The sequence below is a fragment of the Myotis daubentonii genome, chromosome 2 (genome assembly GCF_963259705.1).
Source record: "Myotis daubentonii chromosome 2, mMyoDau2.1, whole genome shotgun sequence".
In the NCBI taxonomy this organism is placed as follows: domain Eukaryota; kingdom Metazoa; phylum Chordata; class Mammalia; order Chiroptera; family Vespertilionidae; genus Myotis; species Myotis daubentonii.
This window is the reverse complement of record NC_081841.1, coordinates 56,741,303-56,768,337: the sequence shown is the minus strand read 5'-3', so window position 1 is coordinate 56,768,337 and position 27,035 is coordinate 56,741,303. Positions and strand designations below refer to the sequence as shown.

Genomic DNA, 27,035 nt, shown 5'->3' with positions numbered 1-27,035 from the left:
ACTGGGAGCCCTCAAGCGTTGACCCCCATCACCCTCCAATCGCAGGATCGGCCCCTTGCCCAGGCCTGACGCCTCCGCCAGAGGTGTCAGGCTTGGACAGGGGACCCCCATCTCCCCCCGATCACTGGCTCTGGCCCCCGCCCAGGCCTGAGGCCTCTGGCCCAGGAATCATGCCTGGGCAGGGGACCCCCATCTCCCTCTGATCGCTTGCTCCACCCCCCGCCCAAGCCTGACGCCTCTGACCCAGGCTTCAGGCCTGGGCAAGGGGACCATCATATCCCCCCAATCCCCGGCTCCGCCCCCCACCCAGGCCTGATGCCTCTGGCCCAGGCATCAGGCCTGGGCAGGGGACCCCCAGCCCCCTCCGATTGCTGGCTCCGCCCCCCACCCAGGCCTGATGCCTCGGCCAGAGGAGTTGACCCTCATCACCCTCCGATCACCAATCACCGGATCGGCCCCTTGACCAGGCCTGAGGCCTCCAGCAGAGGTGTCAGGCCTGGGCAGGGGACCCCCAGCTCCCCGCGGTTGCAGGCTCCGCCCCTGCCCAGGCCTAACGCCTCTGGCCTAGGTGTCCGGCCCGGGCAGCGGGGACCCGCAGCTGCAGCGGCCCCGCGATCGCGGGCTCCGCTTTAGGCCCAGGCAAGGTACCCCTAGCTCCCGGGACTGCCAGCTTCAACCGTGCCCAGCTCCCATCGCTGGCTCCACCCCTACTTCCTGCTATCACTGGCCAGGGCGGAAAAGGCACCTGATTCTCTGATCATGGCTGGGGGGCAGGGCAAAGGCGGCCCCAGGGCCGCCTTTGCCCTGCCCCCCAGCCATTAGCTCCCCCCTGGGTTTCCGCTCACTGTCAGTGGCAGGGGGCTTCTTCCTGCTTTCCCTTTCACCTCCCTGCATTGTGCCTACATATGCAAATTAACCGCCATCTTGTTGGCAGTTAACTGCCAATCTTAGTTGGCAGTTAGCTGCCAATCTTAGTTGGCAGTTAATTTGCATATAGCCCTGATTAGCCAATGAAAAGGGTAGCGTCGTACGCCAATTACCATTTTTTCTCTTTTATTAGTGTAGATATTTAAATGTCATTTAACAAAGGAAAATCAACCAAAACAATGAGTTTGCGTGTCACCTCTGACACGCGTGTCATAGGTTCGCCATCACTGGCCTAAGACCATCCAGCATATCAGAGATTTACATTACGATTCATAACAGCAGCAACATTACAGTTATGAAGTAGCAAGGAAAATAATTTTATGGTTGGGTCACAACATGAGGAACTGTATTTAAAGGGCCAGAAGGTTGAGAACCACTGCCCTAAGGCCTCCAAAGGGCCTGCGTCACCCGTGCCTTCGACTTAGCCCTGCCAAATTGAGGGCACCACAAAAAATAGGTTCAAAATTGGATGTATGCTCTGAGGATAACTATGTTCAAGTACATTTAAAAGGAGAATGAAGAACGAGATGGGAATTTATTCAGTGCTTTATAACTTTTTTACGCTGTGTGTGTGCTATAACAAGTAATCACAAACATTCTTAAGACAACTGGGAACATAGAAAATCTCAGCAAGTAGATCCAAAGAAGAACAAAATGGAAATTTCAGAACTAATAATTAATAACTGAAATAGATTCCGTGGATGGGTCCAAGAGCAGATGGAGAAGACAGACGTCAGTCAGACACGAAGATAAATTAGTGACATGTATCCAATCTGAACACAGAGAAAACATATGGAAGAGAAATTAATAGAGCCTGAGGCAACTGTGAGATGACACCCAAGAGTCTATCACTTGTGCCATCATTCCACAATGGGGAGAGCTCAATGCAGGGGAAAATGTGGAAAAATAATGGCTTGGAAACACTCCAATTTGGGTAAAAGCTATAGATTCACAGATTCATCAAAACCCACGTAGCAGGATAAATCTAAGGAAACCCATGCCTAGCCACATCCTAACCACACAGCTGCCAACTTGCTACAAAGGGGAAAATTCTCAAAAGCAGCCACAAAAGGGGGTGAAGGTGGGACAATGATTTGAACGACTGAAAACTTCTCCTCAGAAACAATGGGTGCCAGAAGGAAGTGGCACAACATTGGAAAGTGCTGGAAGGAAAGAACTGTTAACCAAGAACTCCATCTGTATTCAATGACATTATCCTTTAGAAGTGAAGTGAGACCAGTGACAATGTCCTCCAGAAGTGAAGTGAGACCTTCTCAAATGAAGAAAAAGTAGAGAATTTGTTGCCAGCAGACTCCTTCTCAAAGAATTGCTACAGGAAGTTCTGCAGACAAAAAAGAAATGATACCAGAAGGACACGTGAAACATCAAGAATGAAAGAAAAAGAAAAATGATAAATATCTGGGTAAATATCGCTAGACTATTTTTTTCCTCTAGAGTTCTCTACAGTGTTTGACAGTTGAAAGAAGAAGTTTTAACACTGTCTCACAGGGTAGTCCGTGTACGAAGATGTAACATGTAAGAGAAGAATGGTGCACAGTGGGGAGAGCAGTAAGATTTCTATTACAATCGAACTGATTATCAATTCTAAAGTGGCTGTGAACATTAAGTATGTAATGCAACCAGTACAAGACTGCAAAATGAGATAGTCAAGATCACAACAAATTAAAATGGAATACTAAAAAATGTTCAAATATTTGCAAAATATAGATTTTACTGTATAATTTTCAACATAAACTTCACAGCCCTGACTGGTTTGGCTCAGTGGGTAGAGCGTCGGCCTGCGGACTGAAGGGTCCCAGGTTCGATTCCGGTCAAGGGCATGTGCCTTGGTTGTGGGCACATCCCCAGTGGGGGGGTGTGCAGGAGGCAGCTGATCGATGTTTCTCTCTCATCGATGTTCCTAACTCTCTATCCCTCTCCCTTCCTCTCTGTAAAAAAATCAATTAAAAAAAAAACTCCACTGTATAATTTTTAACATAAAAGTATTTTTTTTCTTTAAGATGGAGAAAGAAATAGAAGGAAAGAAAGATGACCATGAGTCACAGAGGCTGAGCAGGGTACAGGAAGGACCTGGAGGGCACTGGCCTTGGGGAGGCCCCCACAGGAGGGATTAGGTGGCCCTTGGCTGGCTCTCATTCTCCAATGGCCAGACCCAGAGGCTGGCCCTCGAACCATCACACCCACCTGCTCTTCTGTGAGGAAAGCAACTTGGAAGAAAACCCGGCGGCCCGGAGGGCGCCCGCCACCATCTCTTCCTGCCCTACGAGCCCAACAGACTCCTGCTTTCGACAGGGTTCAGCAAAACAGGTTTTTGTCTCAAAACTTGAGAGCTAAAATTTCCCAGCACAGGGCCGAAGACGCATCCTGTTGCACTGTGAATTTTATAGAAGACAAGAGTTGTTCATATCCTAGAATGTGCTTCTCTCTGCCCCAACCCTTGAAGGAGGGCTGGACGGTCCCTGCTCCCCAGAGGCCACCGTCACAGCCAAAGCAGGAGGCGGGAGGAAATTAAAGCGTCTGCCCCTTCTGCCTCCAGGGGCTTCAACCGAGCGGTCTCCCTTCCTGCCAAGCCCGGCGCTGGATGCTGGACACCCTCCTCCCTGGTTCATCCAATCTCTGTGAGGGGCCAAGGAAACTTATGCCCAGAGATTAGGAAATTAGTCCCTTGTGACCTAGTGAGGACCCCTGGCCTCCTGAGCACTGTCCTGCCCTCGCCAGATGCGCCGGGCAGGGACCTGGGCGCCCTGAAGCAGGAAAAGGCAGCTTCCTAGGCCTCTCAGCCAGCCCATGCGCCTGCAAGGCCCCACTCAGTCCGGATTAGGCACAGGCGTTCCCTGTAGGATGAACTGTCTGAGCCTGGTTCACTGCTGTGGGCTTGGTGCCTACTAGGGGCCTGGCAGAGAAACAGGTATTAAGGGCTCCCTGCCCACTTGCTGGCATATTGGGAGGTAAGCCGTCGCCACCGCTGCCCAGAGCCCAGCCTCTTGCAGGAGAGGCCAGTTCAGGAGCCACCTGCCCAACTGCTCGGAAGCACCTTGACCTGCCAGCCGCACGGCAATACCGCTGAGGCCTGGGTGGGGCAGAGTCCTTGCAGGAGGCCCTTGGAGGCACGAGGGGGAACTTAGACATGAAGCGGCTGCAGCTTTGCCACTCGGAGCCCAGACCGAGAGCCAGGACTCGGGCCAGCAGATCCCAGCTCTCTGTGGCTCCTTGCTCACGGCGGGGGCCCAGCCCAGCTCTGAGGTGTCTGGGAAGAGAACAGCTTCTGTGGCCTCCTTTTCAGAGGCCCCTGCTGACAGTTCCACCCGCAGTCACCTGTCTGACCTTCAAGCACCCATTGCCCCGCCCTCCCCTCAGGGTGGTAGCTCAGGTGTGTGGCCCAATAAATCTCAGCTCAGACCCAGAGAGGAAGCCCAGGGCTGGGCAGGACGGATGGAGGTGGCTCATCCCCAACGAGTGTGAAGATATCACAAGTACGTCCTACACCCAAACCCTCAAGGCACTGGGGTGTGGGATGGGTGGTCAGGGAGTGGGCCTGCTAAGCCAATCCTTCAACTTCCCAGCCCAGGGGCCACACCGAGATGGCCAAGCCTCTAGGCCACAGTACAGAACCCAAGAGGTCAGGACAGTCCCCACATGTCGAGGCAGCTCATGGCCCTTGACCAGAGCCAGGTCACACCTGCCTTAGCGCAGACCCACGCTGCTCCCAGCAGCCTAGGGGCCATCCAGGCGCCTGCGGCCATGTGGCCCCACTCTAGCAGAGCTCAGCCTGGGGCACGGGCTCCCTCACCTTAGGGTCCACACGCAGGGGAGTGTTCCGCTTAACGAAGGATTTGATGACACGGCTGCGGGAGGCCGAGGTCGGGGTCATGAGCATCTGGTTCCTCTGCATGGTGTGCAGGAAGGTCGGACAGGCTGTCCCACCAGCAGACGGGACCAGGGGCGGGACCAGGGGCGGGACCAGGGGCGGGGCAGAGGCCCTGAGGGCAGGCTGACGCCCCTCACCTTGCTGGCTGGACAGCACGGGGGAGGGGTCTTGCTCTGGGGGAGCTGCAGCTGCCCGCCCAGCTCACTCACAGCTTCCTTGTTGTTGAGCTTCCTTCTGCTGCTGTGCTTCCTCCTACAGGTGGGGGGGGGGGGGGCAGCAGCGCCAGGGGCTGACCCTGGGGGGCCCTCCAGAGCCCGAGCCACACCCCATAAAAGTTCACCACTATGAAGAAAACTGGGACCAGCCCATAGGACTCTACGCTGCCGAGGTGGGGTCTCCCTGACTGGCCCTCCACTGCCCAGGCAGACAAAGGGAAGGGGCCGGTCCGAGGTCACATGGCCAGGAGGACACGGAAGGATGGAGTCCAGGATCGGGTCGCTTCCTCCCAGGCCAGGCTCGTCCCCCAGCATCAGGCTGCCCCCTTCATTAGGTCAGAGCACCAGGCCCCTGACCACACGCCCAGCCTCCCCAAGGGGACTCGAGCTTCATGCCCCCTGGGCCCCTCGGAATAGTGGCCCACACCCCTTCCCAGATACAAACCTGATACTCTGGGGTGGCTCCTCGGGGCCCTCTGTTTGATGGATCTTGGCCTCTGTGAAGAGAGCGATTTCAGTGAGGGAGCATGACCGCATGGAGGGTCGGAAGGGGCCACTGGTGGCAGCTGGGCTGGGCTCTCTCCTGGCAGACCCCAGGGTGACCAGTGGCAGAAGCATCAGCCTTAGCATCACTGGCCTGGGTAGGTCTGTGGACACCCAGAGCCAGCACGCAACCCCCGGCCCAGGGACTGCTCACCCCCCAGCCCGGCCTCTGTGACGAGAACTACAGGACAAACCAGGACCTGCCACCTCTAACAGACTGGGGTGCCTTTCAGGAACAGAAGCCTATGGGAGGTGCAAGCTCTAACAGACCCACTGGCGAGCTTCCAAAGCCCACCTCCTGGCCCTCTCTGCTGGAGCCGACGTGACAAGAAGGATCCTATGCAGGAGCCCACGTGACAGGAGGGGAGGGTTCCTATGCAGGGTCCCCATGGGGGCGGGGGCGGTCAGTCCGTTTTGTCTCACTGCCAGCACAAGCACTGATCCTTCCCCCGTCCTTTATTCCAAAGGGTCCTTGCAGCCCCCCCCAGGGAGCTGTGGGGCTGGCATGCCATTGTCCCTGACCCGGGGGTCACAGGGGAAGCCCAGTTCAAGACCTCGCAACTACAGCGCTCTTCCCACCAGGGAAACGTGAGCTGGACCCCAGGCACCTGTGGCAGACTGGGGATGCCAGAGCCCAGAGCCTGTGGCACTCCGTTCTCTGTAGACAGGGACCCACAAAGGTGAGAAGCGAGCCAGAGGCAAGGACAAAACAAGACGCCAGCACACAGCTCCTCCTGCTGCCCCCTGGAGTGGAGTCCCAGGCCTGCTCCAATTCAGCCCCCCGCCCCCGCTCCCTCCCCCGTTCCCTGCACCAACCAGCCATGGCCACTCACATGACACTTGGCAGCAGCTCCAGCCAAAAGGTGGGAGATGGGTCTCATTTACCTTCAACTTATCAGCCCAGAAAATGTGGCTTCCCTCTTCCCAGAGAGAAGGTCCGACCGAGGCCACAGGCCCGCATGCCGCTGGGTGTCTGCACATGGCAGGTCAGGAAGGCTCACCTCGCTGCCCCACGGAGGGCTTGTCCTGGCCCCCGGCCGCAGGCTGCGAGCCGGGCATGCTAATGACAGTCTTGGGGGCACCTCGGGGCCACAAGGTGCTCTCTTCATTCTTGGGGACCTGAGGGAAGAACCAAGACTGCAGGGGACCACCCATGAGGCTTGCAACCAGGGCAGCAATAGGCAGTGGCAGTTTGTCCCGGGCAAACCCCGTGAACCTGTCCCCAGCCCCCTTTTCTGTGACTTCTGAGGGAGCCAAGCAGTCCAGCCTAGGCTCATCTCCCCACCTAGTCCTTCTCCTGTTGCTTCGACTATCCTAGACCCTTCCTGTTTCTTTAATTAATGTACTCTGAAATTAAAAATAAGCCCTGGTCAGTTTTTCGGTTTGGCTCAGTGGATAGAGCATCGGCCTGCAGACTGAAGGATCTCAGGTTTGATCCAGTCAAGGGCACATACTTGGGTTACAGGCTCAATCCCGGCCCTGGTCGGGGCATGTGCGGGAGGCAACCAATCAAGGTGTCTCTCTCACATCGAAGTTCCTCTCTCTCTCTCCCCTCTCTTCCTCCCCCGCCCTCTCCCTCCCCCTATCACTCCCCCTTTCCCTCTCTTTCTGTCTCTCTCTCCCCCTCCCTCTCTTTCACGCTCTCTAAAAATAATTGGAAAAATATCCTTGGGTGAAAATTAACAGCAGAAAAAAAATCAGACTTTAGGAGTCTGCGCCTGGGACTCACCGCACAGAGCACCAGCTCCAAGGCCCCCGAGCCCTCCCTGGCCGGCCGGCCTTACCTCAGGCCCAGCCTCCTCCATCGGCTCGGCCGCCTTGCTGGGGTCCTCCTCGGGGCTGAAAGCAGAGAAGGAGATACTGTGAGCCCACCAGCAACATCGTCCCCCCAGGAGGGCCGCCTCCAGCCCCTGGGGTAGAGACCCCGGAGGGGTACCTGGCACATCTCGGCCAACCCTCTGGTTTTACAAACGAGGAAACTGAGGTCAGGGAGGCTGACCACGCATCCCTGTGGTTAATGCCGTTCTCGAACCTGCGCCCTCTACCCAGGGCCAGTGTGTTCCGCTCTCCTCCTGCCTCCAGGGGCTCTCAGCTTCCCCGTGTTTGTGGGCCACTCCTGTTAGTGGAACTGCTGAGTCTGAAGATACTGAGGTGAAGGCATGTGAGCAGTCATCGTAGTCAACTCACTCTGCGGGGACAGCTGGCCGGCCTGGAGTGCTAGTTCATCCAGTTACCTCCCCTGCGGCCCTGGGCAGGTTACAGGAGCTTCCTCGTCTGTCAGCTGGGGTGATAATAGCATCAGCTGAAAGGGCTGGGGTTCCTTTCGTTAACCCACGTAGGGCACTTAGGAGAGTGTTTGCCATGTACAAAGGGCTCTGTCACTTCAGCAGTTTTTATCATCAGATCCCAGCGGGAGCCACAGAGGAGGACAGGCAGCTCCAAGAGTCAGGGCTGGCTGCATGGAGGAGGTGGCGTCCTGCCAGGTGGAACAAATGTGGGGAAACGTATCCCTGGCAGAGGGAACAGCTTGTACGAAGACCCTGAGGCATGAAGACCCTGAGCATGAAATGGCAAGTGATGGGGCAGCTGGGGCTCATGCGCCACACGGGGGCTTGGGCTCGATCCCACTGATGTGGAGGATGTGGCCCTTGATGGTTGTTGGGAGGTTCCTGGAACTTTATAAAAACTGTCCAAGAGGGAGGGAGGGAACGAGGCAGGGAGACCAGCTCAGGTCAAATATAAAGTGAAGCGCTGCCCTAGCCGGTTTGGCTCAGTGGATCGGCCTGTGAACTGAAGGGTCCTGGGTTCGATTCCAGTCAAGGGCACATGCCACTTGATTCCCAGTGGGAGCGTGCAGGAGGCAGCCAATCAATGATTCTCTCTCATCATCGATGTTTCTATCTCCCCCTCCCTTCCTCTCTGAAATCAATAAAAATATATTAATAGCCCTAACCAGTTTAACTCAGTGGATAGAACATCAGCCTGAGGACTGAAGGGTCCCAGATTCGATTCCGGTCAAGGGCATGTACCTTGGTTGCGGGCACATCCCCAGTAGGGGGTGTGCAGGAGGCAGCTGATTGATGTTTCTCTCTCACCGATGTTTCTCTCTCATCGATGTTTCTAACTCTCTATCCTTCTACCTCCTCTCTGTAAAAATTCAATAAAATATATTTTAAAAATACATATATATCCTATCTAATAAAAGAGAAAGATGGTAATTAGCGTACGACCGCTATCCTTCCCATTGGCTAATCAGGGAGATATGCAAATTAACTGCCAGCCAAGATGGCGGCTGGCAGCCAGGCAGCTGATGCGAACAGGGAGGCTTGCTTGCTTCAGTGACGGAGGACTCCAATGTTCCCTGCCTGACTTGCCGGCCTCTCAGCTGCAACTCTAAGCAACTATGTTGCAAATATAGAAGCTAAAAAAACCCCAGAAACCTGCTTTACTCATCTGGGCTTCAGCCAGCCGGACCACAACATTGTATCAAATACAAATGGTAAACGAAGGCCAGAAACCTGTTTTCAGCAGCCAAGGCCTCAGAGCTAAAGCTGGCCCAGAATAAAAAAATAAAAAAGAAAAAAAGGAGCGGTTGGGAGCTTCAGTCACCCGTCAGCCTGAAAACGGCCCTCAGCCCCTCAGCCAGACTGGCCAGGCACCCCAGTAGGGACCCCCACCCTGATCCAGGACACCCTTCAGGGCAAACCAGCCAGCCCCCACCCGTGCACCAGGCCTCTATTCTATATAGTAAAAGGGTAATATGCCTCCCGGCACTGGGATCAGTGTGACAGGGGGCAGCGCCCAAACCCCCTGATCGCCCTGCGGCTCTGTGTGTGACAGGGTGTGGCGCCCTAACCCCCTGATCGGCCCTGCTCTGTGGGTGATAGAGGGTGGCGCCCCAACCCCCCCCCCCCAAACGGGCCCTGCTCTGTGTGTGACGGGGTAGAGCCATAACCTCCCCATCAGCCCTGCCCTGAGTGTGACAGTGGCGGCGCCCCAACCCCCTGATCGGCCCTGCTCTGTGGGTGATAGAGGGTGGCGCCCCAACCCCCTGATACGCCCTGCTCTATGTGTGATGGGGGGCGGTGCCCCAACCTCCCTGATCGGCCCTGCTCTGTGCGTGACAGGGGATGGCACCGCAACTTCCCTATCGACCCTGCCTTGAGTGTGACAGGGGGCGGTGCCCCAACCCCCCAATCAGCCATACCCTGAGCGTGACTAGGGGTGGCATCGCAACCTCCAGATCCGCCCTGCTCTGTACATGACAGGGGGCGGCGCCCCAACTCCCCAATTGGCCCTGCTCTGAGCCCGACCAAGGGCTGCACCTAGGGATTGGGCCTGCCCTCTGCCACCCGGGAGCAGGCCTAAGCCAGCAGGTCGTTATCTCCCGAGGGGTCCCAGACTGCGAGAGGGCACAGGCTGGGCTGAGGAACCCCCTCTCCCCCCCGAGTGCACAAATTTTTGTGCACCGGGCCTCTAGTATATTAATAAAAAATAATAATAAAATAAAAATAAAGTGAAAGGCTTGGAGGCAGAAGACCAGGGTTCTAGCCCAGGCTCTGCCACCCCTTGCCATGGGACCCTGGGCCACCCTCTCTGAGCCTTAGTCTCCCAACCTGTAACTTTGGGATAATGCCAGTGCTCAATGCACTGCTGGGAAGATTAAATCCATAGAACCTCTTGCTGACTGAGCTCACGCTGTACCAAGCACCCTGCTACAGGCTTTGCTCATGTTATCACTTAACCTACAAGCTAGTGCGGTACTGAGAGGCAGGGACCATTCTCACTTTAGATTTGAAGACACTGAGGCTCAGAGAGGTGGAAAATTAACAAAAGGACATATAGCTTGAGGGGCAGAGCTGGGGTATGTACCCAGGATCTCCTGCCCCAAGACTCAGCCTCCTTTGCTGGTAGTCTGCAGCCCACGGTCATTTCCATGGGTATCATAACAAGCAGAGCCCAGGGGCTGAGCAACAGACCCCCAGGGCCACAACTGGTGGCTCTCGCCCAAGCAGAAATTTGGATTCTTTCTTCTCCCACCTCTGGGAACCCTTCCCATCCTCCAAGGCCCAGATCAAACCACCCCGACCCCAACACACACTCTGAACTCCAAGGTCTTGGGTCATGCTTTGTTTCTCTGTAATTAATTCACCCCCCAGCATGGCCCACATGGCACCCACCACCACTCCTGCAGCCCTCTGCTCCCAATTCACACCTGGGAATCAAACTCTCTTGCTGGGCACCAAGCCTCCAGACTCCATCTGCCCAGCTGACCCTCCCCTGGCTAGTGGCAGCCCCCGGCCCCTCCTGCCTTTTCCGGATGTGGTTTCTGTTTGTATCCTGAATGTTAGCAATCTTTCTCTTCTTCCCTCGGTTCTTCTGAGAGGGCGTTTTGGGCATCAGCTCCGGCTCCTTGATGAATTCTCTGTTGGTACAAGAAGGGTGCTATTTGTGGCTGCCTGGAACCACTGACACCCTCCCTTTTCCAGCCCAACCCCTACCCATTTCCTGGCAGTGACAGATCAAGTTTGGGTGCCCTACGTGGGTTAACGAAAGGAACCCCAGCCCTTTCAGCTGATGCTATTATCACCCCAGCTGACAGGCACTTGGGGCTTCCTCCCAGAGACACCCCAGGGGAGCAAGGTTGCCAGGGGAGCATGTACAGCTTCTGAGGCCCAGCCCAACACCCCTCCTTCCTCTTCCCATTATACCAGGTCGGGCCCCCAGCACACTGAGCACTCAGGAGAGACCCCTGGCAGCCTGCCCAGTCAGGAAATGGGCAGCTGTCTCCCCAAAGCTATAGCAGCCAGGCAGCCCCTGGTGCCTCCTGCCAGCCTGCCCCATCCCTGCCCTCACCTGGTGAACATATGCCTGGCCTCCTCCTGGATTTCCTTGAGCCACACAAAGTGTGTGTCCGCTTTGCACGCAAACTCCATAAGCTTCTGGTCACACAGCTGCAGCAGGTGGACAGGCCCTGGGGCTGTCGTCCCCATGGTGGCTCTGTCTGGGGAAAAACAAAAACAAGAGGCACAGGGGTTCCGGACTGGGAACTGGAACCTTCTCCAGGGAGAGAGTGCCAGGCCATAGCGCCCATCCCCCAATCACCACAGGACACCCAGTGCCTGAATCAGGGCCCCTCCTAGCCTCATTTTTGCAAGAAGAAGGGCCTGTCCTACTCACACTCTTCAAATGCCTTCCCTCTACCCACCCACAGCACCCTGTCCCCATGAGTCCACACTTCCAAACCAACTCTGGTATCAACAGCCCTCTGTACAAATGGCCTTTTGGGCTTAAAGTGACAAGCCACGGCCAACAGCCTTCCCAGACCAGGGAGAAGCCGCGGCTGCCGCAGGACCCCTGTCCACCCTCACAAACCCAGCCCTGCTCTGACTCTCCTATGGGTTCTCCTCTTCCTCCCTGTGGGTGAGCCAGCGCTTGGACACAGCCACCCTGGGCTACACACAAGCTACCCCAGGCCTCGCCAAGGAACATAGAATCCAGCTGCCTCTTCAAGAGGCCAGTGAACGGAAGGCGTTCTGTGTCCCAAGGGAGTCGGTAAGAAAGGAGGGAGCAGAGACTGTGTTTCTCCAAGAGGCCCCCACCACCCTCTCTCTCCTTGAGCTGAAATGCCCCAGACGTGGATAATGAAGCATGAGGGGAGCAGAGAAGCAGTGCCTTCTTTTAAAGAAAACTTCTGTAGAATGATTGGGTAGGGGAGAATACAAAACCAGTTTCCTCTTCATTTCTTAAAAATCAGCAGCTCAGGAGGGGAACCAAGATGGTGGCGTCGGTAAATGCTGGCACTCGCCGCCTCCCACCACCACATCAAAATTACAACTAAAATACAGAACAACCATCTTTCAGAACTGCCTGAAAGCTGGCTCAATGGAAGTCCTGTAACTAGGGAAGTAAAGAAGAAAGCACGTTGAGACTAGTAAGAGGGGTGGAGGTGCCAAGCGGGCTGGGCTGGCACCCACATGGGCTTCAGAGGTCGCCCCGAGGAGCAAAGGGTCCCAGCCCCACACCACACCCCCACCCAGGGTCCCAGAGCTGGGAAGAGAAGTCCCCATAACGTCGGGCTGTAAAGACCAGTGGGGATTGTGGCTGAGACACGGAGGCTGCTGGAGACCCAGGTGTCCCTCGTAAGGGCCCTGGCACCAACTTATGCAGACTCGCTTCCTCTGAGCTCCAGCGCCTGGAGGCGTTGGGGGAACCAGACACATATGGGGAGGAAGGGATTGTCTGGCATTGGGACAGGAACTTGGGGACGGCTTTCTTCCAGATGAAGGTGCTGGCAGGGGTTACTGTTCCTAGGCCGAGACCTCCCCTGTCCCAGGCCTGACTGGCAACCATATCTGAGTCCCCATCAACCTGGAGCACACTGTTTACTCCACCTGGTGACTCCCTGAGACCCCCATCCAATTTGCAGCCCCACCTAAACTGTTTGTAGCAGCTTTTCCATATAAAAGGCCTGTCCTGGCTCAGGCTTCAGACTTTGCTAAAATCTTTCAAACAAGCTGCAGCTGGTGTCAGCGTGCCCCAAACCTATCAATAAAAGGCCCAAGACCAGGTACCAGCAACAGCCTATCTTACTTCACAGTTGGGCCTCATCTAGGTGCTTCCAAACCAAATAGAAGGAATTTGCAGATCTCTCTGTAGCTCCTGCCAGGTGGCCCCGGGCAGTAGCTGACTTTGCACCTCCCTGGAGGCCCTAGAGCCATTGCACCCAGAGGACAGCTTCAGACCATATCAGATTACAGCCCTACACATCCACAAGTGACACACTCAAGGGGCAGACTCAGTGAATACCAAAGCCCCACTGAAGCAAGTCCTGCTCCATAAGGGTGTTTCCTGCACAGCAGCTCTCCCACTGTAGTCACAGCTGGTCCTCACAGCCAATTGGCCTGGAGGTCAATTCCTCCCAGTGACGCCAACAGCAATCAAGTCTCAACTACAAATAGACTGTGCACATGGCCCACAAAGGGGCCCACCTAGAGTGCCCAGCTCAGGTGACTGGGGAGCTGAGCCACTGGGCCCTACAGGACACCTACCACACAAGGCCACTCTAACAACTCCAGGAGACATAGCAGCTCTACCCAATACACAGAAACAAACACAAGGAAACAGTCAAAATGCGGAGACAAAGAAACATGCCACAAAAGAAAGATGGAAGACAACAAAACTACCGGATACAGAGCTCAAAACAACAGTTATTGGATTACTCAAGGGTCTTCATGAGACCTTCAAGGGACTTGGTGAGACTTTCAAGGATGTTACACGGGGAAGTTAGTTTTCAGCAGAGCTCATCTTTAAAAAGGGTCACCATAACTTAGGACAAAGGTGACCCTGAGAAAGGAAGAATCAGTGTACCAACGATGAGGCTAATGGGAAGAGTAGCAAAAATGTCTTCAGCCCGTGTCAAACCCTGTGCACAAACCCAGAGCACCCAACATCCCACCGAGAGAGAAGGGAGCTCATCTCCTTCCCTCCCCGATACTTCCCTCACACCACACACCAGACGAGAGGCCCCACCGCCCTCCTAGGTGATGCCTGTTCTTTTGAGAGTGCAAGAGGTTAGGGAGCTGCTCCCATTTACCAAGTCCTATTCCACGCCCAGGTGCGGCATCTCATTCATTCTCACCTCAACCTCAAGGATACCCAGGTGCAGAGGAGGAAACTGAGGCACAGAGAGATGAACTCAGCCATCCTGGGGCCTGGATTTAAACTGTGCTCTTAACCACAAGCTATGCGGCCTACTCGATTTAAACCTCTGAAAGGCAAGCGTCACGTTCTGGCTTTGGGCCCCTCCAGGGAAGGCCACGGTGTCTGGATGGAACTGAACCGCTGACAGAGAACCTGCCTGAGGAGTGACAAGGGCATCCGGAAGGGTTAGTTTAAAATGTTGCTCAGCTGGAGGCGGAGGTGTTGAGCGAAACTGTACGGAAACGCCGTCTGGCATAATCCATCACACACCCCAGGGTGTGTGTGTGTGTGTGTGTGTGTGTGTGTGCGCGCGCGCGCGCTTCCTCGCATCTAAGTCAACAAACGGCCTTCTAGGCACACAACACGGTGCTAGGCACCCGGAGGGGACGGGGTTATTTTCTCAGAACCTGGTGACCTAGGTGGAAGATGGGGGGCTCATCTCAGGCCCGGGACTAAGGAAGGTCACCTCGCCACGTGAAAGAGGTGACCGGTCCATTCCCGGGTGGAAAGGGGGAACCCCTCCCCGACCGGAGTTCAATCGCTAACCACCCCACTCCCCCGTCGGCCACGGGGGCACACTCACTCGGTTGCACAGCATCTCCTAAGTGCTACTCAGATCCCAGTCCCATGGTCTCAGACCCTCAGCTCCCAAGCTCACGGCTCCACGGATGCAGTGGAGTTGTGCAGAGCAGGGCAAACCTATGACTATAGGCCGGAGCAATCGGCAAGTTTACCAGGGCGCCTGCCAAACTCTAAGCCTATGGGGTAAAAGAAATCGCCAGTCAGGCCACCTATTGGCTACTTGGATTGGCAGCCTGTGGGTCTATGGGCGGGGAAAGGAAGCATGCCCGAACGGTAAGACCCAGCATGCACTGGGAAGGACCCAGGGGCGTGGGGGCACCTCTGGTATCCTTGTGGTGACAACACCTGGATCTCCCAGGTAACGCTGGTCCAGGTGTAAGGGACAATCAGTGGGTCTGCGCTGCCTGTCACTACCTGAACCAATTAAGCAGAGACAGGATTGAATCATATATGAGCATTTATTCCAATACTGGCCAGCAGCAGGTCAATCACAAAAATCTGCTTTCTACCCCCCCATAAGCCAGCTGCTTATATTGGGTAGAAGAACAAAGATTACGTGAGGAAGTAGGCAAAAGGTATGCCAAATGGGCAGTTTACAGGTCTGGAGATTTGCAAAAGCATGTGGGTATGCAAAGGCTGGAGGTCTTCACAGGGCTAGTGACATACAAAGGGCTGGGGATCTTTAAAGGGCTTAGTGATATGCAAAGGGTTATGGGTCTTCAAAGGGCGGGTGATTCTGGTTTCTGCAACAAGGTGTTTAAGGTTATTTTTCCAGGATAAATGGCAGCTCCCTGATGGGGAGGATGGACTGCATTTCCAGGTGAGCGCCCAGGTCCCACATGCAACGCCCAGCCAGGTTAGAAAGTGCTTTCTTTAATCAGAACAAAACAATCATGTTTAACAGAGCAAGATTAATATTTCTTACAATTACAACTGGTCCCCAATATTCTATTTCTGCCCCTATCACAGGAAGTCTTGCACTTTGCCATTTCTTCATTTAGCTATATCTTCCATACAGGAAGTGTGATTGACAACTGGAAGGTGTTTCACAGGGAAAGCGCAACAAAATCTTTATATGTTTGCGAGGCTGTTGTAGCAAAAGCACCATAGACAGAGTGGCTTAAGTGACAGAAACAAATAGTCCTCACACTTCTGAAAATCAGAAGTCTGAGACCAAGAACTGCAGCAGGGTGGTCTTTTCTGAGAGCTGTGAGGGAGAACCGTTTCCAGTCCACTCCCCTGGCTCCCAGTGACTTGGCAATACTGGCAAACCCGATCTTTCTTCCTTCACAAAGACACAGGCTGCAGGAGACCCAAATGTCCCTCTTTAAAAAAAAAAAAAATTTTTATTGATTTTTTACAGAGAGGAAGGGAGAGAGATAGAGAGTTAGAAACATCGATGAGAGAGAAACATCAATCAGCTGCCTCCTGCACACCCCCTACTGGGGATGTGCCCGCAACCAAGGTACATGCCCTTGACTGGAATCGAACCTGGGACCCTTCAGTCCGCAGACTGACGCTCTACCCACCGAGCCAAATCAGCTAGGGCCAAATGTCCCTCTTAAAGGGCCCCAGCATGAACTTAGACTTGCTTCCTCCGAGCTCCAGTGCCGCCTGGAGGCGTTGGGGGACCCAGACACCTGGGGAGGAACTGGATTGTCCGGCATCGGGGCAGGAACTCAAGGATGGCTTTTTACCAGGCAGTGGTGCTCTTGTTTTGGTGGTGGTAATAGTGAGGAACTGGGTTAGTAACAGAAGAAACCATAAATATCAAAGAGGGAAATCTTCCCCCAAAGAATCTTAATTACTGTAAAATATGCCTTTTATATTTCATGCCTCTGACCTTTAGCAAACTTCAAAATCAAAGTCTTGCCCACTGGTGTGGCTCAGCAGTTAAGCATCGACCCATGAACAAGAGGTCGCTGGTCCGATTCCCAGTCAGGGCGCATGCCTGGGGTTGTGGGTGAGGTGCTGGAGGCAGCAAATCGATGTTGATGTTTCTCTCTCATTGATGTTTCTATCTCTCTCTCCCTTCCTCTCTCTCTAAAAATCAATAAAAACATATTTTTAAAAATCAATAAAAACATTCTTTTAAAAAAATCTTTACTCAGGCTAAGATATGTTAAAGCAGGTATTTCCCCACCTTTATCAGGACAGGCATGCCTTGGAGATACTGCAGGTTCGTTCGGTTCTAGGCCACCACAATAAAGTATTACAATAACGCAAGTCGCACACAGTTTTTGGTTTCCCAGTGCATATAAACAAATGTTTTCACTATACTCTCGTTTATTAAGTGTGCAATAGCATTGTCTAAAAAAATATGTACTGTACATACCTTAATGAGAAAATACTTTATTGCTAAAAAATGCTAAGCTTCATCTGAGCCCTCAGCGAGTCATAACCTTTTTGCTGGCGGAGGGTCTTGCCTCAGTGTGATGGCTGCTGGCTGACCAGCGTGGTGGCTGCTGAAGGCTGGGGTGGCTGTGCCAATTTCTTGTTTTTTGACAGATCCTGCCTCAGGTTTATTTGTTCAAATAGCAAAGGAGGACACCAGCTCCATGCAGACAGCAACCCAGAGGTCCCACCAGTCCTTCCGTCCTCACATCACATCGGCAGACAGAGGCCTCTACTGTGGAGCCTTTGTGGGGGCCTGGGCACCTTTGGGAGCGGGAGCCTGAGCTGCAACTGCACCCGCAGCCTGGGGCTTGGTTTTGGCCTTGGCCTTGGCCTTTGGCCGGCAGAGCCTGAGCCCCTTGGCGATGCGGCATGAGCACGTTTCCCAAGCTTGGGGTGAGCAATGTAGGCAAGTCGACTGAGCTTGCTGCTGCTGCTGCCCTTTGAAATATTGGGCCTGACTTCCTTGGCTTGACGAGGGCCTTGATGGCCTTGGCACATGCGCTCATGGCCTTGGCGTTGTTGGCCTGCATCTTCTTCAGGCCCTTCTTGTTGTGCTTCTTGGCAAAGCGCATGTTCCTTAGGAACTTGGGGTCTACCCCCTTAAGAGGTTCATATCTTTGTGATGGGGGTTTCTTGATGCTGCTCCTGTGCCATTTTCGGGACTGGTTGTGCGTGGTGTGGTTCTTGGACTTGGCCACCTCTGCACCGAAGCCCTCGGCTCCCGAAGTGCCTGGCCAATTTCTTAAAATAAGGAACAGTGAAGTTGGTCACATTGACTGACTGTTCCTTTCACAAATGGTTTCTCTACAGCAGGTGATGCTGTTTGATAGCGTATTAACCACAGTAGAACTTCTTTCAAAATGGGGGTCAATCCTCTCAAACCCTGCCCCTGCATTAGCAACTGAGCTTATAGAATATTCTAAACCCTTTGTTGTCATTTCAACAATCTTCCCAGCATCTTCACCAGGAGTGGATTCCATCTCAAAATACCACTTTCTTCGCTCATCCGTAAGAAGTAACTCCTCGTTTGTCTCATCACAAGATTGCAGCAATTCAGTCCTATCTTCTGGCTCTTTCTTTTCCCACCATACCTGCAGTTACTTCCTCCACTGAGGTCCTGAACCCCTCAAAGTCATCACGAGTATTGGAATCAACTTCTTCCGAACTCCTGTTAATGTTAATATTTTGATTCTTCCCATAAATCGCAAATGTTCTTAATGGAATACAACATGGTGAATCTTTTCCAGGTTTTCAATTTACGTTGCCCAGAGCCATCAGAGGAATCACTAACAATGGCAGCTATAGACTAATGAAATGTGTTTCTTTATTTAATTGGGTTGGGTTTTTTTTTTTTTTCAGAGAGGAAGGAAAAGAGAGAGAGAGGGAGGGAGGAAGAAAGAGAGAGAGAGAGAGAGAGAGAGAGAGAGAGAGAGAGAGAGAGAGAGAAACATCGATGTGAAAGAGAAACATCGATCGGTTGCCTCCCGTACCCACCCCCAGACCCGGAACAAAACCGCAACCTGGGCATGTGCCCTGACAGAATCAAACTGGCAACCTTTCGGTGCACGGGATGATGCTTAATCAACTGAGCCACAGTAGCCAGGCCTGAAATTTGTTTCTTAAATAATAAGACTTGAAAATCAAAATTACCCCTTGACTCATGGGCTGACAGAATGAATGTTGTGTTCCATGAATACAACATTAATCTCCTTGTACATCTCCATCAGAGCTCTTTGGTGTCCAGGTGCATTGTCAATGAACAGTAATATTTTGAAAAGAATCTTTTTTTTCTGAGCAGTAGATCTCAATAACGGGCTAAAATATTTAATAAACCATGTTGTAACCAGATATACTGTCATCCAGACTTGATTGTTCCACTGATAAGGCACAGGCCAAGTACCTTTGGCATAAAATCTACTTAAGGGCTCTAGGATTTGGGGAATGGTAAATGATCATTGGCTTCAATTTAAAATCACCAGCTACATTAGCCCCTAATAAGAGAGTCAGCCTGCCCTTTGAAGCTTTGAAAGGCAATGGCTTCTCTCTAGCTATGAAAGTCCTAAATAGCATCTTCTTCCAGTACAAGGCTGTTTTGTCTACATTGAAAATCTGTTATTTACTGTAGATACCTTTATTAATTATCTCAGCTAGATCTTCTGGATAACTTGCTGCAGCGTCTACATCAGCACTTGCTGCTGCACCTTGTACTTTAAAAATTATACATATATATATGTTTTTATTAATTGTAGAGAGAGGAGAAGGGAGAGGGAGAGAGAGAAACATCGATGAGAGAAGAGCATCATTGATTGGCTGCCCCCTGTATGCCCCCTATTGGGAATGGAGACCCCAGCCTGGGCATGTGCCCTGACCGGGAATCAAACTGGAGACTTCTCTTCTCGGTGCATGGGACACTCAACCAGAGCTGCGCTTTGCACTGTTATGTACGGAGACGGCTACTTTCCTTAAATCTCATAAACCAACTTCTATCTTCAAACTTTCCTCCTGCAGCTCTCACCTCTCTCAGCCTTCATAGTATTGAAGAAAGTGAGGGCCTTGCTCAGGATTAGGCTTTGGCTTAAGAGTGCTGTGGCTGGTGTGGCCTTCTATCCGGACCACGACAACTTTCTCCATATGAGCGATAAGGCCGTTTCTCTTTCTCATCACTCATGTGTTCCCTGAAGTAGCACCTTTAATTTCTGTCAGAAACTTTTCCTTTGTGCTCAAACTGGTGTTCTCAGTGGCTAGAGCATCAGCCCACACACCAATGCATCTCGGGTTCAAGTCCTAGTCAAGGGCATGTACCTGGGTTGCAGGTTTGATCCCCAGCTCCTGTTAGAATGACTTATTTAAAAAACAAACAAACAAGAAATAACAAATGCTGGCACAGATGTGAAGAAAAGGGAATCCTGAAGCACTATTGGTGGGAATGTAGAATTAAAAACAGTCTGGACCTACACACACCTCCACATCCACAAAAATAAAAACAGTATGGAGCTTCCTCAAAAAATTAAAAATAGAACTTCACAGTTCCAGCAATCCCACTTCTGGGTATATATCCTAAGGAGATGGAACCACTATCTTAAGAGGTAGCTGTACTCCCATGTTCACTGCAGTATTAGCCACAATAACTAAGACATGGAAACAACCAAAGTGCCCATCATCAATAGATAAACAGGTAAAGAAAATGTGATATACACATATATACATACACACACACACACACACACACACACACACACACACACACACACACACACACTGGAGGCCCGGTGCACGAAATTCATGCATGGGTAGGATCTCTAGGCATGGCTGGCAATCAGTGTGGATCTGTGGGGTGACCAGTGAGGCAATCAGAGGGCCCCCCGCTGACACTGGCCTTGGCCAGCCTGGCACTGCCTGCTTGCCGGCTTTGCCCCCCACCACCGCCACTGGTTGCCTCCCTCTGTGGGACAACCAGTGGGGTGATTAGGGGGCCCTGCTGGTACCCGCTTTGGCTGGCCTGGCACCTGCGGGCTGGGGGCAGCTCCTCCATTGAGCATCTGCCCCCTGGTGGTCAGTGTGCATCATAGCAACTGGTTGTCCCACAGGTCGTTCCACCATTCAGTCAATTTGCATATTAGGCTTTTATTATATAGGACTAGAGGCCTGTGCACGAAAGTTCATGCACTGGTGTTGGTGGGGTGGTCCCTCAGCCTGGCCTACCCCCTCTCATAGTCTGGGAGCTCTCAGGGGATGTCCTAATGATGTCCTACTGATGTCCCTTGAGGAGCGGGCCTAAGCCACAGTCTGGCCTCCCTCTGCAGGAGGTGACCGGGCTGATCAGGGGAAGGCGCTGCCCCCATCACCCTGCAGCTGCTGCCACTGCTGGCTGCGGCGGCTGTGAGGCCTGAGCCCTGAGCCTCGCAGCTGCCAGGGCTCACGGCTGCCTGAGCCCCGGGGCCTCACAGCCACTGTTACCTTTCATTAGTATAGATAATGGTATGTTATTCAGACATAAAAAAAAAATAAGGAAAATCCTGAAATAACTTGGAAGGAATTGGAGGGTATTTTGCTAAGTGAAATAAGTTATACAGAGAATTCTAGCCAAATACTGTATGATCTCATTTATATGTGGAATCTAAAAACATCAAACTCAGAGTAGAATGATGGTTGCCAAGGGCTGAGGGGTGGGGGAAATGGGGAAATATTGGTCAAAAGGTACAAACTTCCAGTTATAAAATGAATACATTCCAGGAATCTAATGTATGGCATGGTGATTATAATTAACAATATTGTATTGTATATTTGAAATTTTCTAGGAGAGTAGAGCTTTAATGAGCTCACCATAACAAAAACAACAACAAAATAATTACGTGAGGTGAAGGTTGTGTTAACTCACCTTAGTGTGGTAAACATTTCGCAGTATGTACATGTATCAAATCATTATATTGCAACACCTTAAATTTACACATGTTATATGTCAATTATATCTGAATAAAGCTGGGGGAAAAGTACCTGATGGTTATGATGACCTGTGGGACAGATCAGTGGGACAGTAGGGACAGAAACCAGATTGGAAAGAGATGAAGAGTGAATAGGAGATTTTTAATTGAATATATGTAATTTTCTCTAACGCCTCCCAAATCCAACTAAAATTATTATAAAAGGAATAAAAAAGTCATAAATGTTAGAGGTAAAAAAAAGACAAAAAGATAACAGATCCTAATATTTTAGATGCTGGAGACCAGATAGATAAATGATATATAACTTAGAAGGGAAAAAAAAAAGCTAAAACCTAATAGAAAGAAAACAAGGAAAAAAGATGATTCTCCTCTAAAATTACAGAAAGGTTCAGAAATTAGAGGCACCCTGGTACTGGCACAAGAACAGGCATATAGATCAATGGAACAGAACAGAGACCCCAGAAATCAATCCAAGCCATTACACTCAATTAATATTTGACAAAGGACAAAAAAGCATACAATGGAGTCAAGTCAGTCTCTTCAATAAATGGTGCTGGGAAAAATGGATAGATATGTGCAAAAAAAAAATGAAACTAGATCACCAACTTACATCATATATAAAAATAAACTCAAAATGGAAAAAAGACTTAATGTAAGTCATGAAAACATAAAAAAATCCTAGAAGATACCACAGCCAGCAAAATCGCAGACATTTCTCATAGCAATATGTTTGTGGATACATCTCCTAGGGCTGTGGTCGGCAAACTGCGGCTCATGAGCCACATGCGGCTCTTTGGCCCCTTGAGTGTGGCTCTTCCTAAGCCTTAGGAGTACCCTAATTAAGTTAATAACAATGTACCTACCTATATAGTTTAAGTTTAAAAAATTTGGCTCTCAAAAGAAATTTCAATCGTTGTACTGTTGATATTTGGCTCTGTTGACTAATGAGTTTGCCAACCACTGTCTAGGGCAAAGGAAAAGAAGGAGAAAATAAACAAATGGGACTACATCAAAATAAATAGCTTCTGCACAGCAAAAGAAACTATCAACAAAACAAAAAGGGAGCCCACTGTATGAGAGAACATATTTGGCAATGATACATCTGATAAAGGGTTAATATCCAAAATATATAAGGTACTCATACAACTTAACAAAAGGAAAACAAACAATCCAATTAAAAAATGGGCAAAGGCCCTAAATAGACACTTCTCCAAAGAGGACATTTAGATGGCCAAGAGACATATGAAAAAATGCTCAGTCACTGATCATCACAGAGATGCAAATTAAAATGACAATGAGGTATCACCTCACACCTGTCAGAATGGCTACCATCAACAAATCAACAAATGACAAATGCTGGCGAGGATGTGGAGAAAAGGGAACCCTACTGCACTGCTGGTGGGAATGCAGACTGGTTCAGCCACTATGGAAAACAGTATGGAGTTTCCTCAAAAAAATTAAATATGAGCCCTAGGCAAATGACCAGCTCAGTGGATAGAGCTTTGGCCTGTGGACTGAAGGGTCCCAGGTTCAATTCCAGTCAAGGGCACGCACCTGGGTTGCAGGCTCCATTTGTGGGCCTTGTGCAGGATGCAACCAATCAATCTCTCTCTCTCTCTCTCCCCCTCCCATCCACTCTCTAAAAATCAATGGAAAAATATTCTCGGGTGAGGATTAACAAAAGATTAAATAAATAAATAAATAAATAAACACTCAATAGATGTTAGCTCCATTATGATTAATTACTCTCCTGTCCCCAGTGTGTATCCCTCTGGGTATTGTATAACCCAGATTTGGTGATCTGAAGTGAACATTTCCAAAAACTAGTATCTTAGTTACATTCAAAAGATTATATGAGTCAGAGGGGATGGGGCTTGGGGAGCTGAGTGAAAGAGGTGAAGGGATTAGGCAAAGAAAGGAAAAAACTCAGACACACAACAGTATGGCGATTACTAGAGGGAAAGGGAGGGGGGAGGTGGAGCAGGTAAAGGGGGGATAAATGGTGATGGAAGGAGACGTGGAGTGGTGACTACACAATATAATATACAGATGATGTATTATGCAATTGTACACCTGAAACCTATATAACTTTATTAACCAATGTCAGCCTAATAAATTCAATAAAAATTTTAAGAATAGTTTATTGATTTTTAGAGAGAGAGGAAGGGAGAGGGAAAAGGAGAAACAGTGATTTGAGAGCCTAACATCAATGGGCTGCCTCCTGCTTGCCCCATACTGGGGATGGAGCCAGAAACGCAGGCATGTGCCCTTGACCGGGAATTGAACCATCAATCTCTTGGTGCACAGGACGAAGTCCAACCATTATTTTAAAAGACCCTGGCCAGTGTTGCCAGTTGGCTGGAGTGTAGCTCCATACACCAAAAGGTGGTTGGTTCAATTCCAAGTCAGGGAGCATAAGGGAGGCAAACCATCCATGTTTCTCTCTCACATCATCTTTCTCTCTCTCTCTCCCCCTTCCTCTCTCTCAAATCAATAAAAAACATATCCTCGGGTGAGAATTAAAAAATATTTTTAAGAAAAGATTATATGAGAACTAGGCAGACTAAACTTTGTAACTAGAAATACCGAATGAGAAGTTTCAATCCAATTCCTTTTCATTCTCTGCCTTCCAAACAATCTGATTATTCAGAAATTCTTTTCATAACTTTCAATCTCCTGGAAATTGATGAACCATCTCTTTCTCTAGAAAAAGAAAACCCAATAATACAGAACACCAAAGCACACTAGATACAAGACACCTCAACTCCCATTTCACTAGAGTCCTATTACTCGAAGAAATAGAAATGCATGTAGAAAAAAATGTGGGACTTTCATGCATCCTAAAATTTAACACCATTTCTCTGCTCTAAAAGTAGGCAGCACCAAATAAATTCTGTTTTACATGAACTAATAAAAAACTCTAGGTTTTTACAGTCTGTCCAAGTTGACAGCCATGGAGGTAAAATGACCCAGACTGTGAACTGATGTCAAAAATTAATTATGAATTTGAGGGGGGGGAAGTTAATTATGTCAGTGTTGCTCAGTGGTTGGGCATCTGACCTATGAACCAGCAGGTCACAGTTCGATTCATGGTGAGGGCACATGCCAGGGTTGCAGGCTTGATCCCCATTGTGGGGCGTACAGGAGGCAGCCAATCAATGATTCTCTCTCATCATTGATGTTTCTATCTCTCTCTCCCTCTCCCTTCCTCTCTGAAATCAATAAAAATATATAAAAATAAATAAAATAAAAGCTGTTGAGCAAAATATGATACTTTAAAAAAAATAAACTTGTAGAGGTCTTCGCCCAGGCTATGGCCCTGCTTCCGGAGATATGATGTGCCCACTAGTGCCCTCTAGGGGTTCCTTGGATGAGGATGTATTGGATGACTCCTTGCTGGACCTGAGTGAAGGAGAAGATGATGGCCATTTCAGCTTCACGGAAGAAGAGATAGAGAAGTACTTGAGGGATGATGATCTATCAGATGAGGACGAGGAAAATTCATTGGACAGCCTTGGACCAGTAGCTGAGACTCCTGGCCTCTTCAAATTACCTCCGAGTACATCAGTTGATCAGAGACCAACCCCTACGAAACCATTAAACAGACCCTTTGCACTAGAAAAGAATCTTGTAAAATTAACAGTTGTTGCACCATTTAATCCAACAGCTTGTGATGTTGTGCTTAATAAGGACAAGACTGATACATCCAAAGATATTGAAAAACCCTCTTCCCTTGGAGAAGGGATGAGAGAAAATGGTCTTAGCCCAAATCAGAGCAAACTTTGCACTAATTCTGAAGGGATCGTCCCAAATAACGCTTCCTGGGATGGGCTCTCGCTCCCTTCTCCTTCAAGTAATAACTTTCAACAAACTGTCCCTGAAAAAAGTATGCCTGATAGTAAGAAACCTACACCTGTAATCACTCAGATCTTGGACCATTCAGAGACTCCTCATTTAGGGTCATCCTGGAGAAATGGATCACATAAGTCAAGTTGTGAAATGAAGTTTCCAGTTACCAGTTCATCAAACAAAGATATTCTTGACAAGGATTCTGGGAAGCTGAAAGTTCCTGAGAGAATAGGCAAAGCCATTCCTGTTCTGCAAGCCAAAACTAGGACTAATGTTTCGACGTTTTCACAATCAGATCTAGAACGGAAGAAGCAAACTTACGTCAGGAGTGTTTTTGTTCATATAAAAGACTCAGTGGATTCTAACCAAGGTGTCTTGGTGGAACTGTGTTCTTTGATGGATCGAGTTCATCATATGCATAACCATCCGCATCCTTCGGACCTCACCATTCGAAACTATGCCCGGTTCCGACAGAGACCTCTGGAAAGATACAGTCTGACTCAGTGGGTTAACAGGAACGAGCAAAGCCACCAGCAGTTCCAGAGTCTCTAAGATGTCCAGTACAGTCCGTGTGTCTCACCCCATTAGCAGTGAAAGTCCCTGTCCAGGTCCTGTCCAGAGCAGCATCTCATCTTCTGCTGTTCTGTGCTTGGCAGATTTTGAATTTAATTTTTTTTAAAATATATTTTATTGATTTTTTACAGAGAGGAAGGGAGAGAGATAGAGAGTTAGAAACATCGATGAGAGAGAAACATCGATTCAGCTGCCTCCTGCACACTCCCCACTGGGGATGTGCCCGCAACCCAGGTACATGCCCTTGACCGGAATCGAACCTGGGACCCTTCAGTCCGCAGGCCGACGCTCTATCTACTGAGCCAAACCAGTTTCGGCTGAATTTAATTTTTCACAAGATTTTTATTTAAAGAATCTTTTGCCTTTTGGAAATGCCCACTGCCGACTTGAAATGTTTTGTATAATATCTTTCAGGCGTGCGTGTGTGCATGCATGTGTTTAAGCAGTGTTAAGATGATACAGTTTTTATTTGTTTCTTTACAGCATAGCTAAAATTAATCATAGCTGGAATAACTAGCATTGCAACTGTCTAGTTCCCCATAGATAACCCAAGTTCTGAAGAGACAGTGTTTTGCTTAGGCCAAAATCTAGGACTCATGTTCCTACCTTCCTGCTACAAAAGAGTTTAAGCCTGAATCTGTAATGGGAGCATCGCCTTTGCCAAATCATATGAGTGACAGGTTAACTATGAAATGTGACAATCACATTTCCTCTTTGCTCAAATAATCCTGTTTTTCCAAAGCTTTAGCAGCTTAATTAAATCTGTTGGACTGGAGGGGGAGAGAACTGTTCTCTAGCAGTTAACATAATATTCTTCAAGGAGAAAAAAACAGCCAAAGAAAACTCATTATTAGGCACGCCCGCCTTAAAGAAGCTGGTGGGTAAAATCTGGATTTTTAATATGTTTTTAAAGAT

The 27,035-nt window shown here is 50.2% G+C and overlaps 2 protein-coding genes and 1 pseudogene across 2 annotated transcripts in view; 1 reads left to right on the top strand and 2 right to left on the bottom strand.

Annotated features, from left to right (window-relative positions):
- Positions 1 to 27,035, bottom strand: part of LOC132226558 (inner centromere protein-like) — a 47,528-nt gene that overhangs the window by 7,586 nt on the left and 12,907 nt on the right. The window contains 7 exon segments of the mRNA XM_059681156.1: positions 4,739 to 4,863; positions 4,968 to 5,068; positions 5,477 to 5,528; positions 6,576 to 6,693; positions 7,359 to 7,484; positions 10,849 to 10,999; positions 11,431 to 11,578. Of these exon segments, the coding sequence (XP_059537139.1) occupies positions 4,739 to 4,863; positions 4,968 to 5,068; positions 5,477 to 5,528; positions 6,576 to 6,693; positions 7,359 to 7,484; positions 10,849 to 10,999; positions 11,431 to 11,567 (810 nt within the window). The 5' untranslated portion in view covers positions 11,568 to 11,578.
- Positions 17,416 to 18,008, bottom strand: LOC132226557 (large ribosomal subunit protein eL29-like; annotated as a pseudogene).
- On the top strand, positions 25,032 to 26,230 carry LOC132227769 (S100P-binding protein-like). The gene has a single exon (XM_059683275.1). The coding sequence runs from the start codon at positions 25,032 to 25,034 to the stop codon at positions 26,097 to 26,099; it is 1,068 nt and encodes a 355-aa protein (XP_059539258.1). The 3' UTR covers positions 26,100 to 26,230.

Coding starts and splice junctions, on each gene's coding strand:
- LOC132227769 (XM_059683275.1), top strand. CDS start 25,032: ATGATGTGCCCACTAGTGCCCTCTAGGGGTTCCTTGGATGAGGATGTA.